Source organism: Solea solea, chromosome 1, assembly GCF_958295425.1.
Source record: "Solea solea chromosome 1, fSolSol10.1, whole genome shotgun sequence".
Lineage (NCBI taxonomy): Eukaryota > Metazoa > Chordata > Actinopteri > Pleuronectiformes > Soleidae > Solea > Solea solea.
The window spans coordinates 35,416,057-35,435,500 of record NC_081134.1 but is presented as its reverse complement, the minus strand read 5'-3'; the positions used below and the strand labels follow the sequence as shown (position 1 = coordinate 35,435,500).

The 19,444-nt window shown below is 39.9% G+C and overlaps 1 protein-coding gene across 2 annotated transcripts; it reads left to right on the top strand.

The window, feature by feature from the left end:
* The first annotated feature begins 124 nt into the window (after positions 1 to 124).
* Positions 125 to 14,279, top strand: mettl4 (methyltransferase 4, N6-adenosine). Of its 2 annotated transcripts, none has more exons than XM_058631595.1 (8): positions 125 to 528; positions 1,925 to 1,990; positions 3,212 to 3,572; positions 3,834 to 3,903; positions 4,686 to 4,860; positions 4,945 to 5,051; positions 5,822 to 5,904; positions 12,487 to 14,279. In XM_058631595.1, exons 1-8 carry the CDS (start codon positions 295 to 297, stop codon positions 12,507 to 12,509), a joined length of 1,119 nt encoding a protein of 372 aa, XP_058487578.1. In that variant the 5' UTR covers positions 125 to 294; the 3' UTR covers positions 12,510 to 14,279. The 2 variants fall into 2 exon arrangements, with proteins under 2 accessions (XP_058487578.1, XP_058487568.1); XM_058631585.1 differs by lacking the exon at positions 12,487 to 14,279 and adding an exon at positions 9,699 to 9,981 and having other exon boundaries at positions 126 to 528.
* Positions 14,280 to 19,444: the final 5,165 nt, after the last annotated feature.

The window sequence follows — 19,444 nt, the reverse complement described above, 5'->3', positions numbered from 1 at the left end:
CTTATAAACATGCATTGGAAATACTTATGGCGAAGAATGTCGTTGTTTATAGATGAAGATATGTGAAACGGATACCAGTTAATGATAGCATTTCTGTTTTACCAACATTACGTGAACGCATCAAGGTTTCTACGGAAGCTCATTAGGGAATCTTGTCGTACGTTTCATTTTCTCAGAAACACTGCCGAGGAACTTGTTTTACTTTCGTTTCCTTGGAGCCGAGTTTGATCGGACACGTTTTTGTTGGTTGCTGGATTGTGTGAGTGTAACTGTGAGAGATCTGCTGCGTCACTGATGGCTGTAGTCGCGCAGAGCAGCCGAGGCTGGGTTTTAGACGCATGCTCCCTCATTGATCAAGGATATTCGCGCTGCGCCCGACGGACACATGATGCAAAGTCACATGTCAGGTGTCGTTTTAAACGACAATGTTTCCAGATTTTAAAAAGCCATGGCAGTGTAAATGCCCGAGCGGCAGCTGTTGATGCAGGAAACACGGAACTGTTGCAGAAAACAAACAAACCACCAAAGGTAAATGAATCCCTATGTCATTTTCAAACATACCCAATGGTGCCAAAGATTGATGATAATAATAATAATAATAATGACTTAGATTTATCATACAGAAAGTTAAAGATTAACTTAAGTAAATATCCAACACCTGGCACTGTCACCCTGACTGCAACAAGGCCACCCACAAATCAATTCAACCTGACGATATCAATTGTTACAACACAGGAGATTAAGTTGTTGAACTAATGATAATGTGCTGTTTAAACTTTCTACATCTCTACAATCAAGTATAAACTTCCATGTTACTTTAACTAATCAAATAGATAACATTGATTTAAGCCACCTAACCTCACGTTAAATCAACATGTAACACATTTGTTATTTGAACTATAACAATGTTGACACAATTCATAACCAGTCAAGACAATGGATGACAGCAACTTTTGGAAACACAATAACCTGATTTCTAAAACTTGTCACAATAAATGTTATGATAATAAACAATGTCACATAACTCGATATGGGTATCATATTGTGCAGTCGGTGTCAGAGTAATGTGACCGTCAGTGGTTCATCGTTTTCATTCATACTAGCCATTCTTCACAATTTTGAAATTAGCGTAATGACAAGGTATTTTTTAAAGGCATAAATGTCATAAACTGTTAAAATCCTTAGAACCTAAGGACACACCCAACCGACAAAGTTGGAAAAGTACTCAGAGAGTGGAAAGTTCCACCAAAGCTAATCTTGATCTAGATCACCATCAAATTCTAATAATTTCTTCCTTCCAGAAAAGTGTTATTGTAATTACATTACGTGTCATTTAGCAGACGCTTTTATCCAAAGCGACTTACAAGGGAATTGAGTACAACCTGCCAGGGATGGAGGGTACACAGGGTACCGGTCTTAACCACTGAGCCACTCCACCCCCCACTAATTAATGTTTTAAGTTATGCCGTTTATGTCAGCAAAAGCATAACCTATAATTATATGACGCCTTGTTGTTGAAGTGTACTATACAAAGATGGGCCACTCATATTGTCTGTGGGCAGAAGTCCACAACTCTACGTGTGTGTGCTTTTGAACTATGTTGTTTGATGACTCACCATTCAGGTTTATAACCCAGTACAAATCTTGAAAACAGGGTGTGATAAGTGTCTTACTAAAGAAATTAAAGTACACCATGTGCTGAGTGCATTTGGTGTGTTTTTCTTGGCAAGTCTTGCAGTAACGCTCGCTGCAGGCAAGTCTTGTCTGATTTACCTTTGCATAATGTTTCTGATGTGACTGTTAACAAAACAATATTTATTTTACTGTGAGTGCCATGGCTTTCAGGAGAAGTAAAAAAACAACAACAACACAAAAACAGAACTTGTTTGTGTATGATAACACACATTATCATTTTGGCTTTTAGAGACGGAAACGGAAACACAGTGAACTCAACCAGGGAGAAATTGATGCACAAGTCTTTCATGAGAAGGTAGGTCAATTCTCTGGTATTTGACCTTCCCAAGGCCATCGGGAGTTAAGTAACAAAGCCATTCCGTTTGAGTACAGTCTGTACAGAATAAAGAAAAGACATACAAGCTCTCACAAGGCAATGCAATACATATATAAATAAATAAAACAACTATAAATAATTAAAAGAAAAACAATAACAAAATAAAATGTCTTAAAAAGTGGCAAAGGCCAGAGAGAAGAGATGGGTTTTGTGAAGAGATTTAAGAACAGACCAGGGAAAGGCCTGTCTAATGTGCAGAGGCTGATCATGATGCAATTTAGCACAACAACAGCATAAGCACACTCAAGAGCATTGATCAGCTCACCTGAGACCTGAAGGTGTAGCAGCTCAGAGAAGTAGGATGGGGCAAGGCTAATTTATATACTGTGAGGGACGATACACAGAGTCGCCATGGCTGATGCAGAAATTTTGATCTGAAAAAGCACAAGAATATCAGTCACTGGAGTCAGTGACCATCTAAAAAGATGGAATTAAAACGGACTGGGAAAACCTCGAGAACATTGTGCTCTTCCAGAAAGGCCAATAATTGACTGTAAACTATCTTCTTGGGGACTTTAGAAATAAAATACATTATGGAGATAGGCCTATAATAATAATAATAATAATAATAATTGTCACTGCGAGATCTAGTTTGTAATCAGATGTTGCATTAAAGCATGTTTTAAATTTTCAGGCGTCACACTTGAGCACAGACTGCCCCAACAGAAAAAATGTGCCCCTGTTCAGCCAGAACAATGGAATGTTTCCACATCTGGCCAAAGTTACTTTTTGTCACTTATTGTTGTGAAGGTCATTTGGTGAACCTGAGAGCTTTTCAAATCCACTGTGATATCTCAACATTGTTTTTAAAAAATACATTGTATTATTTCTCAGTGGTTATTTCTCCACAAGAGGTGTAATTCGGTTTTACAGACCCACACTAAGTCCCTATCCCTTCCCTTACACCACCCAACACCTAAAACTAAACAATAAAAGCTCAAATTCCTAATTTGATGAGCTGAAGTAATTTAAAGTACCCTAGGATTATATACAAGTACCATACTTAGAATAAATGACCTAGTTAGTTCCCACCATTGAAGACCCTGACCTGTACAAGTTTAAGTTCTGCATTAAATCCTCATATTTTGACTTTGTCACATCACTCACACTCAGTCATACTTGTTATTTGTGCTGCTGCAGATCAGGTCTGTCATCTCAGAAGGAACCACGTCCTTGTTGGACTCTGCTCGATCAGTGGGATATCTGACCGGAGCGACAGATGCAGTGGAGGAGCCTCTTCCTTTGGAGGAATGCGGCCTCGCTGCTCTTTGTGAAATGGCGAAAGAGCTCCCCCTGGTGGATGAGGAGGAGCAGGAGGCGTGTGTTCAGTCACTTGTTGATGAGGATGGCTGCACATCTCAAGTGGACTTGTTCTCTCGGGTAACGGAGAACAGCACGGACCAGGCCACTGTGGTTTCTCTGATGGGAGGGGAGTATGTTGTCCCAGCACACACGGCTTTCCTGCTGTCTGATTTCACACGAATGCAGCCTCTGGTAAACTGTGAGTACAACATCAGTGAGAAAGAACATTGCAAAATGCCTTCCAGTTGTAGTCCCTGCATGTTTGTGGTTTCATTCATTTGATGAAGCCACAAACATGTTCACACGTGTGAACATGTTTGTTCACACGGGATATTGTTTTGTAGTATGACTCAGTATGACTCAGTGTGGTTCTTTGAATTCTCTCTGTCCCAACTGAGACAAAAACAGCTTGTTTTCCTGCCTGATGCTATTTTTGTAAAGCTGTTTGTTTCTCACACAGATGGAAGAAAGTTTGACTTAATAGTTATGGATCCACCGTGGGAAAACAAGTCTGTGAAGAGGAGTCGCAGGTAATTTGGCAGTTTAGAAGATGAAAAAAAATAAATTAGCAGAAACTTAAGAAACAGGCCTGAAAACAATGGACGAGCAGGTAAAGAAAGTACTATTTGTACTATCTGTGATTCCCAAAGTTTGGGCTGGGCCCCCTGGTGGGCCAATGAGGAGCTGCAGGTTATTTAGCTTCAAATAATAAAATATTTAGGATATATTTCCTTTGCAAATTGTTACATTCACATGGACAATTTTCAATCATTTTTAGTACTTAATTTTTGTACCTTAAACTTTAAACCAAACTTGCCATTTGTACCCGTTTAAGTAAATTCAAATAAATCTTGAGTAAACTCTAAACAAAGTAAAACCTTGTGTGTATGAGTTACATTTACTTAGCTTTTTAAAAACAATTAAGTTTATTTTGAAGTAAAAGTAACTGAAATAACATTTTACAGTAGATTTGTAGAGGCCTGGTTCAAATTTCAAATGTTAGTTTTGGCCCCTTTATGAAATAAATATTACATATTAAAGAGATCATAATTAAAGTTCCAGTTCAAATAACATCATGCATGACTAGAACTTTGAGATCAACAACAAAAACCAAACATACAAAACCTTTAGTATTAAAAAGATATATTATTTAAATCATATGCTGCAAAGATGGATGGACCCCAGGTGTAGCTATGCCAGTACTTCTGTCATATATCTTTTACTGGGATACATCAGGCAGTATGGAGGTATCTAAAGAATATTTTGAAGTCGGGGTGAGATGCTTATACTCGTTTCTCTTCTCTCATTAAAGATACAGCTCTTTACCGTCATCACAGCTGAAGAAGCTTCCTATAAATCTCCTGGCATCTGCAAACTGTTTAGTGGTCACATGGGTCACAAACCGACCCAGCCACCTGCGCTGTGTCCGCGATGAGCTGTATCCACACTGGGGGGTAGAGGTCGTCGCCGAGTGGTACTGGGTCAAGGTATAGAATCTTTGAAAGTCTCTACTCTGACCTCGTGGTGTGATTCCCGATCATATTAAAAGGGTTGTCGTTTTTTTTCTTCAGGTGACCACGTCTGGACAGTTTGTGTTTCCGCTGGATTCGCAGCACAAGAAGCCGTATGAAGTGCTGGTTCTGGGCCGATATCGTCCCTCTGCAGATCCCTCCATGAGGTGACTTGTGTGTAAATAGGTTACAGTCACATTTCCAGCCACGTTTTTCAGTTTTGTATCAACGCAGATCTGACTTGGCGGTTCGCTAAGTTGCCAGGTGTCTGATTTTCATGTGAGCGGCATGAAGCGGTTCACTTAATCTCCAACTTTTTCAATTCTCCACTGACTGCTAGTGTGTCGCTACCACTGCGGGTTGATGACAACAATGATCACCACATTGATATGATGGCTCTCTCACTCAAACCCGAATAGAAAATCACTATTGGCAGCCAGATGTCTGTGTGTACACAGCGCCGAATCAAATCAAATGTTATTTATAAAGCGCCAAATCAACACATATATTATCTCAAGGCACTTACCATAGTAAGCAGAGATCTTACAAAATTATTAAGAGGAGAGGAGAAGAGAAACCCCATAGTTCACACAATAAGCAAGCACAATGAGCAAACGCAGTCAAAGAAATATCAGGGCCTGCAGAACGCTGAAGCCAATGGTCACAGATCAGAGGTTGGAAATGCACACTCAGGTGTGACCAGCCTGTGATGGCTCAGTCTTAGCTGAAGGTGTCCTGTGATTAAAAGGTGCAAAACCCCTGATGAGGCAAATGGAAACTAGTCATAACAAACTGCTAGTGGTCATTACTATGACCGGTCTTTGATTTAGTATATAGTGCCTTTAAGGGGTATCTATCATCTTGTCTTAGGGTTTAAAACATCACAGTTTACTCTTAAATGTAACGTATCTGCACCACATGCTTGTTTGTTTCGCAGCTCTTCATATGTTCCCGTCGAGGACTCCCGTTTGATTGTCAGCGTCCCATCGGCTCTGCACTCCCAGAAGCCCTCACTCTCAGGTAAATACCTCTCCTGTCCGTGTAGCAGTACAGGGGTGTAATGTTTGACTAAGCCACCAGAGGGCAATGTTGCAGCATCACTGATTGATATCTTGCGTCACAGCTTCATTCACAAGCTCCAAATCCTACTCTAGCCTGCAGTCAGTGCATAAGCACCACTTTTTAAGTTAGTTGCTGAAATTTAAAGTGTGCCACCTTGATTTTCTTTCAGTTTGGAAGCAAAGAAAAGTCCCTAATTATGGCAATTTGGATTTTAAATAACTATTATTATAACTTGTATTTTTTGTGCATGTTAACACAGCAGAGTCTCTTTGTCCTCATCAAGTATAAGACTTGTGTCCCCTACCAAAGAAAGGCTGGATTTGTCACAGCTTGAACTTCTGCTGCTCAGAAATGTCCGCATTTATCCCAAAATATTAATCGCGGTGTGACACTAACGCAGACTGTGCTACTTGAAATCAATGTAAGACCTTGACATTGAATATGCAGGGAGTATGAATGTGTGAGCCTTGACGTCATTTACCTCTCCCCTCTCAGGGGAACACAATTTATTGTGTAGCACGTAGAGCAAAACACGACCGGCGCTGGCCAATGCCCTTTCAGACGAGCACAGAAAAGCCTCCCCCAGATGGATGTGGCTGGATATGGTTAAAAATACATTCCTTTTTAATCATAAACAGTGGAGCTGTGAAACCATAGCGATTAAGCAGATTAGTATCCATGTGGTCTCCATAGGTGAAAATGTGTTCACAGCAAAGTCTTTCATCAGTTTTCTTCAGAGCCGAATCTACTTGGCACTAATAATGAATGAAATGCTTGTTTGTGCATTGTATTCAAAAGGAAGATGCACCTCTAAATAGAAAGAAACAGTAGCAGCTGTAACCCAGTGTTGACTCCGTGCTGTTTCTATGCTATTTATTCGGCAAGAGGTGAGACAGCTCTGCTGGCGGTAGGTGTGGCTCATATCTGCGAGTGTCATAGTTGCAAATTGCAGAGTGGCTCGAGATGTTAGAAGAGCTTGACCCAAATCTGCTAATGAAAGCCAATCAGCCTCATTCATTCAGCGATTTAAGATGAAAATGAACACCTATAGGGCCTTGAAGGATGTTTCTCTCCTTTGTTCTCTCCTGAAGTGAAGTGTGGGTAACTGCTCAAAATGTTTGAGTCCTTGAGCATTAAAGCTCCAGTGTGTAACTTTTAGTGGCCTTTGTGGTTGTTGATGTTATTGTTCTACCTGCGTTTAGTCTGCGTGAACAGAAACAATGTAATGTGATTTGTATGCTGCATCCTTCAGTGTCGAGTCCTTGCAGTGTTGCCCTGCCTTTATCCGCTTTGCATGAACTCATTTGACAATCGCTTGAATATAAAAAGGACATTTGTTTGTACGCACTACACTTTTAGGCGACCTGAACTTTGTTAGTATAATTTTTACTCTCAACTTGGCTCCTGCTTTGTTGAAGTCAAGGATGTCGAGGCTGCTTGAGCTCTACACTATCCTTGTGCCTCGAGAAACCCAGACCCATATCTGTTCCCCCTCTCGGACTGGGGCTTCTGTCATAGTTCCGACACGGTTGCCATGGCGAGATAAGAGACACCATTACTCCACCACGGACGCAACACATTCTCGCCAGATGGACGAGGTGCAAAAAAAGAAAAGAAGGGTTCAGGGTTTTTGCTCATCCCTGAATGAGGAGCTGTGTCCTTTTAATCAATATGTCAAATGAAGTCCCTTCCCAGCCTGGTATTTTAATTAGCAGTTAAATGGCTGTGCCTAATATTTATCTCAGAAGGAGGCACGCTGCCAGTGGTGTGGGATGCATTACTGCCGATTGAGATTTGGATCTGTGACTGTTATATTCACTGTGCACCAGGGTGTTTCGTTGGTATCTTCTTGGTCAACTGTCCACATTAGGTTGATATTGTTGTATATTAAGTTTGATAGTGTTTAATTTCTCTCAAGTGCCATTTTTTCCCCCCGTTCCCACTCACTTCACCATATAAACTCACTGTATTGTTAAAACTAGCCAGGTCCCCTTTGAAGTTCCGTCTTGAAAGCTTGTTTCTACTTATAAAAATACAAAGGAGACTTTGAACTGCTACATTTACATCTGTGACATGGTATTTGTCAAGGGTAATAGTTAGTAATGCAGTGGTTATGTTATTCAAGTTTGTTTGTATAGATATGGATGAGCTGCATATCCACTAAGAGTACAAAAAAAAGAAAACACGACTATTGTAAGTGTGCCGTAATGGATCCAACAATGCAGTTCTGTAGCAGACAATCTAAGACTGAATATAATAACTGTCTAAGGAACAAATAAGTGTCTTAGTCTTTCTTGCCAGAAGTTTTATACAATGTCCCATTTCAGAGTTGAGGGGATAATTAGACCTTTTATTCTCCGTTCAACTTTGAGAGCTGAGTCACCGGTTCGGGGCTGAATTAGTGGAGGAGCTGCATGTTTGGCCTTTCCATTTGGTGATTCTGTCTCTCTGACATGCATAGGATGAGGACGCGGTCAGGACACCTCGTTGTGCAGGTTGGCTAGGTTTTGGGGATCAAGCTTTTGAGCTCATTAACTTCCTGAGTGTTGGCTGAGTCGAGTGTCAGGGTGGTTTGAGCATTACACAAGAGCAGGCGGCGTAGCACAGGGGTGGAGGAAGTGAAACGTGTGTGTCAGATGAGCCACTGCTGGAATATCATCACTTATAGACTCAAGGTCACTTCCAGTCCCCAAAGGAAAAACTTATTCTCTGGTGTGATGGAGCTAGACAGTTGCCAGTAGTGATCTATCACAGAGTAACAAGAAAAGTGTCCCTATAGAAAGTGGATGCAGTGCAGGAAGTTTATAACCCACCTCTGAATTTATTACTGTAAAATTCACACTGAATTGATTATCTTTTGTGATTCTCAAGGGTGGATTATCAACTTTGGCACCTGGAAGCCACAGTGGTTCTGCCTATACACATTTGTGTGTGTATCCTTGATGCAACATTGTAGAAAAAGCTATAAGACATTAATGCAGAAGCTCATCATAATTGTAAGGCGACCTCTAGCAGAGGAGCAAGTTAGATAATGGGAGCATTAAAAGCTACAAGGCAATAATCCCAAATGAATTTTTTTTTTAGTCCAAGACTGTTCCACAACTTTTAAAATGATTTAAGGTGTTATATGAGGTAATGACACATGCACACCCCCTGCTGGCCCCATGTGCTGAGAACCAGCATCAGACAATCATGCTCACTCTCACTGAAAACACACGGGAAAAACAGATTTTTGCCACTTAAGGAAAAAGGTTCATATAATAAAATATATCAATAGTCTTTAATATCTTAAGAATATGTTTGCCCCTGCAGCTCACTATTAAACAACCTTTTTTGAGTGGAAACTTGAGTTTGTCACTGTTTAGATTGCTCACTTCCTGCACCAAAGTCCATGGAGCCTCCATTAGTATGTCCAAAAATACTTCATTCTAATTAACATAAGTGACACAACCTTACCAAACGAGACAGTAGCAGACCAGCAGTTCCCATGTCCCTGTGACTGTGAGATGAAACTGCACATTTAAGCGTCTATAAACTCTGATGAGATAAAGCGGCAAACGGGGGGTGTCAACATTGACGACATGTCAGTACCTCACACAGCCACACTTTAAAAAGCTTTTCTTCTCAAATGAGCCTTTAACTGCCCTCTCTGGTGATACATGTCATTTAATATTGAACATTAAGTTTTTTTTGTGTCTGTTGTTAATTGATTGTCTCGTGATCGTTCGTCTTCCTTTTCCTTCGCTCAATAGAGATTTTACGGCGGTATGTCGGACCTGAAGGCTCGTGCTTGGAACTGTTTGCTCGAAGTCTGCAGCCTGGATGGACGAGCTGGGGCAACGAGGTGCTCAAATTTCAGCACACAAGCTATTTCACGTTGTCCGCTGCAGATGATCCGGCAAACATTTCTGGAGATGAGGAGCCACAGTTGCTTTAGCAAACCGCGTCACACACCGACGACTGATCCTCAGTGCTCCACATGTCAATATTTAACTCTGTTTTTAATAAAGATTCGATGCCAAAATGTTTCGTAAATACGTCTTTTTGATCTGTCCTCCTTATACACGCGGGACCTCAATGTGGGTCAATGAACTTCTTTTTTTTTTTTTTTTTTAAGACGTCAGTCACGGCTGCTGATGCTGTTGGAGAGATGAAAGTGCATTTCTGTTCAGCTGCGTTTTTGAACCTTTCCAAACTGCAGTAAGCTGAACAGCGGAAGTCATTTATTTGCCTTTTTGAGTATATCTTTGGCAACATGAGTGTCTTAATGATGATCAAAGTATTTCTATTTATATACACACACACACACACACACACACATATGCTGTTTTATGCTGAATTTTCAAAATGTCTCCACTCAGCCTCTCAAGGACACGACAGATAATATGTCAGTGCGTTTTCTAGTGAACGATGGCAGTCCTTTCTAAATGTCAACATAGGCCATAGTCTTTTCTGCTTTTTTTCCCCTACAAGGCAGGGGCCTCTCTCTAATGAGTCTCTAGTAGCAGAGGCAGGAGTGGGGTGTGTGTGTGTGTGTGTGTGTGAGTGTGTGTGTGGTTGGGGAAGTATAGGGCTGTCTGTGAGGCAGATGAGGATGACTTACAGCCACTGCCTCACAGTATACATCACGGCTAATGAAGACAGAGTGTGACTCCAGCAGGATCTTTTACACATTACTCTGTCATGCTCTCTGTCTGTCTCTAATGGACATGCCCATCACACCTGCCTACACATCTATTTCTCCTTATCGGGTCTGACCCAAGTTAACAAACACAGGCAGAGAGGTGTTGTTGATGACTGTTTCAGGAAGAAGACGAGAAATCGTATTTGCGAGTGTTTAACAACAGTGGACTTGAGGCCAAACATGTTTACGGGTTCAGAAAATGTACTTACTAGTTTATATGGACTCGGTTTTTAAGACTTGGAAGTGAAAAAAAGTGTTGGACGAATGTTTCCAACTGTGCAAAAAAGAAGACAAAATATCTGAAATGAGGGGGCTGTCATCTGTGGAATCAAAATCCCACAAATCCAACCGCTTGACCTGACTATGATAGTAATCGTGACAATGAGTGAGTCAGGGATTTAAAGAAATGCCATTTTACCTCATAGTGTACCTGCCTCAGATTTTTATGGAACCCCTCTAGGGTCAGAGTTAAGCAAACTTTTGCATCCCCAAAGGTTATTGTGAGGAATTTAGCACCTACTGTATGACCCTGGGGAGTATTTCCAACACTAGTGGCTGATAGAAGATGATCACAATGACAAGTCTTCCTGATGGATCTTAAATGTTGTCTCAAATGATTATAAGGTTAATCGTTGAGTAAAGTTTGTGTATTTTCCACTTAATTTCATTTGGTGTGAAGAAGGTCGTCCCTCTTTCAGGCGTTCAATGTTTTAATAGGTAGAGATTTGTGATGGGTACAGTTAGAGGTTACCATTGACAACTTAGTAAGAATTCATTTACTTGACATTAAAAAGAATTAAAAAAAAGAGAAAAGAAACCATGTTCAGTGAGGTGGAGTTGGAGAAGGACTCATCTGGTTTGCCAAGGACTTTGCATGACTGTGTTCTCACAGAAACAAAAGGTGGCTCAAAGAAATGTTCACTTATCCTTGAATTTATTTATTTTTTTAAAGAAAAAAAAGATTAACAAATGTGGGGGTTAGTAACTTTGAACGTATCTGTTTAATTTGTATTTAGTTGGCTGTATTTGTCCTCTGTATTATTGGTGCGACAGTGAGAAAAATGTACAAAAGGGTTGAAAAGATTGAAGTTATATGAATTTACTTGACCTCTACCCAGTCACGTCATCTTTGTCCAAAATATTTGTTTTCATCCGGTTGGTCATTTTTTGTTGCTCTATCATCATCATCATCATCATCATCATCATCATCATCATCATCATCATCATCATCATCCACACAAAAACCTGCAATGTCTTGCAGGATGATGTCATGTCTTTATTCCAGTCTCAGGATGAATGAACAAGTCTCCACTCCCTCCTCCTGCCCCTTGTGCTGAACTGCTCTGCTCGTCCTCTTTGTGTTTTAATCATTTCTGTCCTGTTTGACTTCGAGCTCACACCATTAGCAGGGCACTGATTGCTGGTAACCCTTTTGGATAGATAGCTCGAGCAGTGACATCCGGATTATGTCACGACAAAACTCCACCTTGGGGAACTCTTTCCATTGGCTGGAGCTACAGGATCACTCCTCATGTTTCAGGATAGGTATCGAGAACTGCTGCTAAACTCGTACCAGTTTCTCAATGAGCATCTGGGCAAGTGGCGCTGCTGTCGATATTTATGTTATGTTTATTCAAACATCCTTTAGGAATTGTTGGTAATTACACCCTAGTTGCAAGTAAATGTGGTCAAACTAGCGAACCCAATGAGACGCTTGCAAGTACAACACTTTATAAACATGAGGCAGTGCGTGCAGTGTTTAAGGCTGAAAGTAACACTCGGGTTAAATGTGTCGATACTTAGTCAAGATGCTGTTTATTGTGAACTTCTAATGTATGTGCTCAACAATCCCACAGGTCAAGCAACAGCCAAAGTTTGAACAGAGGACACTGCCCTCTGGTGGAGAGGTAAGAAGGACACTCATCCTTATTGCCCTCAACCCATGAGTTCAGGCTTTATTGCTCTCAAATGACCAGCAGTATTAATTGGGGCCATGGTTCTCAAACTGTGGTATGTGTACCACCAGTGGTGCACAAGCGTCCTCTGGTGGTACTTGGAGGGAAATCAGAAACACTGTTCTACTGCATATACCAGGGTATGCGATCGCAGTGGAGTAAATAGTGTGTAGAAAATGAAACAAATAATTAGAGTCACCTTATCTCTCGCTCCCTCTTTATCTAATTTCACTTCAGCAGTGTGTGAAGTATATGTGGGGTGATTAAAGAGTGAACTACCCTTTTGTGAAAAGTCTGTAGCAGACTTTGCTTGGATTATTCACACCACTGTATTTTAACGTGGGTGATAATGGGGTTGCTTGGAGAGATCAATATTTTTCTCAGGTGGTATAAAAAGTTTGACAACGATTCCCATCCTTACTCATGACTAATAAATGATGCTGATATGTACAGATATTGGTGCAGCCCTCTAAAGATCCATGCCTATTACCCGTTTTGCAAGAAAACAGTAAGATTTCTTTGAGAAAATCTAAAAAATGTCTTTTTTTTGCAAATGATTGTGAGCATGTAATTCAGTGTGTGAGCGATCACAAGAGAATTTCCAGTATTGCCCACAGTGTTCAATTTCCCATGTTCTGTGTATGCGAGTTGGATTAATTGCTGTAAATAGTCAGAGGCTTTGTCAGCAACAACAACAACACTCATAAGGGAAAAAACAAAGTCTTTGCATGGCTCTCGAGACAACTGAGTCTCCTCTTCTGTCTCCATCCCAAGGCCCTGTCCACTGCGCTGCGTCTGCTCGACACGCGTACATCTCAAAACTTGCAGAAACTACAATGAATGAGCGGCAACACATTAGTAGTTTCGTCAGTCAGCATCATCAGAGAGAATGTGGAATCTGTAGTCGAGAGTGCAGATGTAGACAAAACTCCCAAGGTATAAATTTATCACCACAAACTCTCGTGTTCTTGGCAGCAACTTCAATTCAGAAGAAGGAGTTTTGTGGTTAAAAAAAACCCCCAAGAAAATAAAGTCTCGTACTTCATGATCCCGACTTTATTCATCAGAAGAAACCCTCATATTTCATATTATACACTATTCTTTTACGTGGGCAGAGCTTTGATTGCCTGGCTGATACACATTCAAACGATAGTTTCATCTTCTCAAAGGAGTCATTTACCTCTAAATATGGGATGCGAGGAATCAAAGCAAAACACTTCACCGAATATCTTAGAGGTATTTATGAGCGTGTGGAACTCCGGTAATATAATGTGATTTAACGCAGTGCCGTGTACTTTGTGAAATAATTTCTAAGTCACCCAAGGGAGGAGATATATCTGGCCGTAATTAAATATACAAACGAAGAGAGGAGTAAGAGTTTTTAAGAGCTAAATTGAGTCACTGCACATAATTTTACAAGAACAAACCGCAGCTCCAGGATCTCACAGCTTCATCCTGCAGGAATTGATGCTGAACAGTTACATTATCAGAACTTATGTTCTAATGAATATACAATATGTGTATCTGTTAGATTAAAGTATGTATATGGAAAGTGACCAAATAACCTTTTATATTAAATTTAACATGTCATGGCTGTTGTGTTTTATTATTTAGCAAATAGTGTGAAAACTAACGATATTTGCTCTATGCAATTAGGATTATTACACAGATTTTTGAGGCTCAGACACAGATGATAACATCGCGGCTGTTATCTTAAGAATATATTTGCTGCCTTTTTATTGCCATTAGACAGCTTTATTTTCACTGGAAACTGAAGTTTATGATGCTTTGTAAAGCGCACACGCATTGCACCAAAGTCCGTAAACAATTTCCGTGATTTTACATCATGGCACACAGGAACTGTTTATCCACTGCTGCCTCCATCTGTAAATGGAGGCAGCAATTTTGTGTGACTTAAGTGTTTGTAATTCATTTGGATTTAACAGAGTCACACAGTCTCACCAAACAGGTCGCTGCAGACAAGCATCTCTCATGGCCCTGAAAGATAAAAGTGCTGATTTTTTTCTATGGACTTATCCTAATCTATCATATACTTAACCAGGTGTATATTTAATTGGGTGAGCCTTTTGTTGAGTGGTTAAAATCGGTTTTTCCTTTGCTGGAAATCATGTTTTCATGCAGAGTCGGCTCATGATGAGTCTCAGTGCAGGGGTCCAGCAGGGGGCACAGCTCAGACTCTGATTATGGTGAGTGCATCATACTGTACAACCACACTTCATAAACACCTGAACTAATACCTTTCTTAGTTTCTTCCTACACAGACTCTCTTAGTCAGGATGAGTGTTCATACAAACACACAAATATTATGTTAAGCTAATATAACACACCTTTTTTCCCCTCCCAATAAATGATGGATGCTATGATCCAATTACTTATTTACATCTGTCAGCAGTTTTGATTTGATTTACATGAATTAATCCTGCCTGTCACTGTGTGGGTTTTACTTAACACCCCACAAACACATCTAAAGACTTGTTTGTCAGGAGGAATGGAGGCTTTTAATTGCCCACTTTTAACTGTCTAATACCTTTAGCTTTTAATGGTCCAGAGCGTTCTGCTGACTTCCACCTAGGATGTACTTTCCTATATCTTAACAAAGTTACATACATGTGAACGTGCTAATGCCTCTTCCCCATGAGTCTGCACAAATGTATTTTTCTTCACCTGTTAATCCTGACAATCTCCTCATGTTTGGCGGAAAGCTCATAGTTAACATTTCACACATCACCCACTCTCTTTTACGACACATGAACAAGACAATATTCCCCGAGGCCGACTACTTTCCCTGGAAAAATATGAGCACTTCATTTACATCAAACTTCCATCTTTCATCTCAGCCTCTCGCTCGGCCTCATCACCATTCACTATCGGTAAGGCCTTATGGCAGATGGACAGATGGATGACGCCATTTATATTCATTCACAGGTTACCTCATGTCTCTCATGCAAAGATCTGTCTGTCAGCAAGCAGCACGTGTCAGTGAGTCAATGAAAAGGTGTCAAACAGACAGTTTTAACTTCCAACATGAGCAGCCAGTCCAAAATAGGCTGACAGGGGGCTCAGTTGGCTTTGTTCAATAGAAACAAGTTATGACAGCTCTCTTCACAGTCTATTGTGGCTCCTTTGATTGTTTCAGTCAACTTACTACAGGGAACAGAAGAATTGTGGCCATTGTCAATTTTCGTACATTTTTCATAAATATGATCCTATGACAAAATATGATCCATTCCAAAGAAAAAATAACAACTCCACTAATAATAATTCCAATAGTTCCTTGCACCACTGTGTGAGTGCTCGGGCTCTAAATTCAACCGTTCAGTATTGCAGACGACATGTTTGCGCAAGCATGCTTTGCATTACCCTAATGAAGCGACGGTTTGTGCTAAAAAACGGTAAACGGTATACTGTTCAAATTTCACACAATGCTCTCTGTATATAGCTTTGTTTAGATCTTGTGTTGCCCAATGACAACAGAGCCTGTTTTCAGACACAGCAAACAATGTTTACGAACAACTTACGAGGTGAAGCAGAATATTAACATCAACAACAAAAGTTACCAAAAAATGCACACTGCTGCTTAAAAAAAAAAAAATAAAATGTCTGTGTCAGCGACGTGATGCATGGAAGTTTGGGATTTGGGAGGGGCGGCGCAGTGGGGAAATACACAAATGAATTAAATGCCAAGGGCTGCTGATTGCAACCAAGAATCCCTTTGTGAAATGACATTTGAGTGTGTAGATGATGAACTTTTTGAAAGTTCCACAGGACATTTTAAAGGACATCGCTTGCCTTAATTCAAATTCAAATTTAGATGAAGTCAAAACCCAAAAATACTGCATGTCCCTGTTCACTTGATGTTTTCATAAATATGTTTTATCTTATTTTGATGGAGTGGCTATGTCAGCTGAGATTGGCACAGTACCCCCCGTGACCCTCATGTGGAGGATAAAGCGGTAGAAGATGGATGGATGGATTATTTTGCATAAGAGTGTTTAGAGAAGGCAATTTATTGTTTGAATGACAAGGAGGACCCCCAGGAAGTGTGGAGCAATTTGCAATGTTTTTATTTTCGCCAAACCTCATGTTTTATTTGGGTTGTTGGACCGGTTAAACACTTGGTAACATCAGCATGAGCAGTTACATGTCTTTTTTTGCGTTTGCAAATGATTGTGAACATGTAATTCAGTGTGTCAGCAATCACAAGAGAATTTCCAGTATTGCCCACAGTGTACAACTGGCAGATTTCCCATGTTCTGTGTATGCGAGTTGGATTAATTGCACAAAACAAAAACTAGAAATGAAAAAAAACATTTTCGTTAACTGAAATAAAAATAAGTAGGGTTTAAAAGCTGAACTTAAACTAAAATTGTAGCGAAAATGTGCTTAGATTTCGTCTTTGTAAATTTATTTCATACATAATCCTTTTGGGTTCATATGAAGTGTATTTATTTTTTCTCTGTTGGCAATTATGAAAGGTTGTATTTTCATTCATAATAAAATGTTTTCAATTTGTTTCTGTTTACAATGAGGGACATAAATTCCATCGCCAAAATCACCAAAAAATAGCTGTTCAATGCAAGATGTTGGCCTTCCTGTAGGACTTACGGCAAAGTCGTCACTGACTTTTTGCACCGTCCTGACATGATTAACATGTATACCAACTTTCGTTCATGTACGTGAAACATTTAAAAAATAATCACCTAATAAAAGCTTTTTTTCATTTTCGTTAGCCCCTCCCACTTCAATTTTCCACGCTTTTTCACCAAATGACTTACATACGTACATTTTCCACCAGGTCTGATACGGTCGCAAAATTTCGTGAGTTTTGGGGCGTGTTCAGGTTGTCAAAAGTGCAATTTGGGCGCTCAAACCCTAATAAAAACCAGCAAACCTGCTCTTAAAACTAATTAAAACCATCTCATTCTAAAAACAAAAAGTCAAAACTAGATAAAAACTAAAACTAATGAAAAATCCCAAACTACTATAACCTGGGATCACATGACACATGGTAATTCCAGGTGTCAAATGGGCCCTTTTGTCAACGAAGCCTTGACGACCACATGAGGTTGAGTATTATTGGCTTCGCCTGCTGCCTTGCCATCCAGCAGCAAACACAGTGGGGCGATGCCAAATGAGAAGACACCTGTTTTTTGTTATTTTTTCTTCAAGAGGGTTAAAAATGGAGCACATGAGATGGAAAAATTTGGATTCTAAAATGAAGTATGACCGTAGCAGATCAATGAGCATGGCTGTCATGGCGGCACTGCGAGCATGTGAGCGAGAGTAAGATCTCTGAGTGTAGGATGTGGGTTTGTGTTTGTGCCAGTAAGAGCCAGCTGTCTGGTCATTTGAAGGGGTTTCTATCAATCACAATCCCAGCGGTGTGTCTCTGCTTGTCTGGACTCTCACCTCTGCAGCACTGCAACACGGCCTTCATCTTTCTAACCTTGAACTGTAGCTGCCGTGTGGACACGGGTGAACCGGAGCAACATACATTATACATGACAGTGTTGTGTAGTCAACATTATCATGAAAATGACAAAAATTTGAATGAACAAATGACTTTGGACAAAAAAAAACTGCCTTTGTATCAAAAGCAATCAATTATAGTGTAATAAGCAGAGCCAAACAGAAAATCCAGTTTAAACAAATGCTCATACAGCATTGATCAAAGAATCCAATGAATAACCTTTGAGTATTGACTGAGAAGGTCTTGGTTAGTATTGAGCTCAGTGACAGAAGTGATGAAGTGGTGGTAATGTAGAGTTTTCTCTGTTCAATGGGATTTAATAGCACAAGTAAACTGGACTTTTTAAAAGTCTGCTTCTTATTCAAGGGAGAAAGTTACTTGTACAAAGTTTTGTACTTATGTAGATCAAAAAGGCATGGTATTTGTTCAAATGACTCAATGTTGCCCTGTTAGGTCAAATAATAGTACAGATTTCTGCTACTGCATACCCCACAACTTGATAAAGCTTATGTTTTATAACGTTCTTTGTGATGCTTCCATTGTATGTCAAGTCATGTGAATATAGAAGATGAAGATGGTTTCCCAGATATTCCACATTTAAATATGCTAAAAAAAGAGTCTAACTCAAGTCGAGTCTTTTACCAATATAAGTTAAGCAACTTTCAAGTCCCTGGAACTTGCATTACTGAAACACAGACCGTAAATTGAAAAAAATAAAATGTAGTCTTCCAGTTTGCAGAATTAAGTCACTCAGGAAGTAAGAATATACTGAATAGCCACCATGGGCCGACTCTCCTGGTTGCTAAAATAACTTTCCACTTCATTGATAAGGTCAGTAAACATTCTCACTTTGTTATTATTTGACTTTTGTAACTTATGTTCCTGTTTGGAGGAAAATAAGATGATAAAGTATGGCAGATACAAGTGGACACTAGTGTGACTGACAGCTGGTTTGGTCCAATAGGAGCTGATGACATCTATGATTAGTTTAAAGATATTATTAAGATTAAAGACAGTAAAACTTATAAGTGGTAAGAATAAGTGGCACAAACTGGGTAAAATTGAGCCTAATTTTTTGCTACAATTATAACTTTGAGCATCTGAACTGGACAAGATTTGTCTTTACCCATCTCTGCAGTTTCTGTATTTATGAACACGCTCTCTCTAAAGATTAATGAGTTTCACATTTAATATGAGTGGCTGGGATGGAAACTGACCTAAGTATAATGAATCTGAGGTCAAATAACAGCAGCTTTCAGTGGCAAACCAAGGGTGTTAATTCCTCACACTACTTTAATTGACCACTAATTATCTTCATAATTTGAGCCCCCCCCCCCCCCCTTTTTTCTATATAATTTCACTTTGACA

Coding starts and splice junctions, on each gene's coding strand:
- mettl4 (XM_058631585.1), top strand. CDS start 295: ATGGCTGTAGTCGCGCAGAGCAGCCGAGGCTGGGTTTTAGACGCATGC. Junction 529..1,924: donor AAACAAACAAACCACCAAAG/GTAAATGAATCC, acceptor TTTGGCTTTTAG/AGACGGAAACGGAAACACAG. Junction 4,861..4,944: donor CCGAGTGGTACTGGGTCAAG/GTATAGAATCTT, acceptor TTTTTTCTTCAG/GTGACCACGTCTGGACAGTT.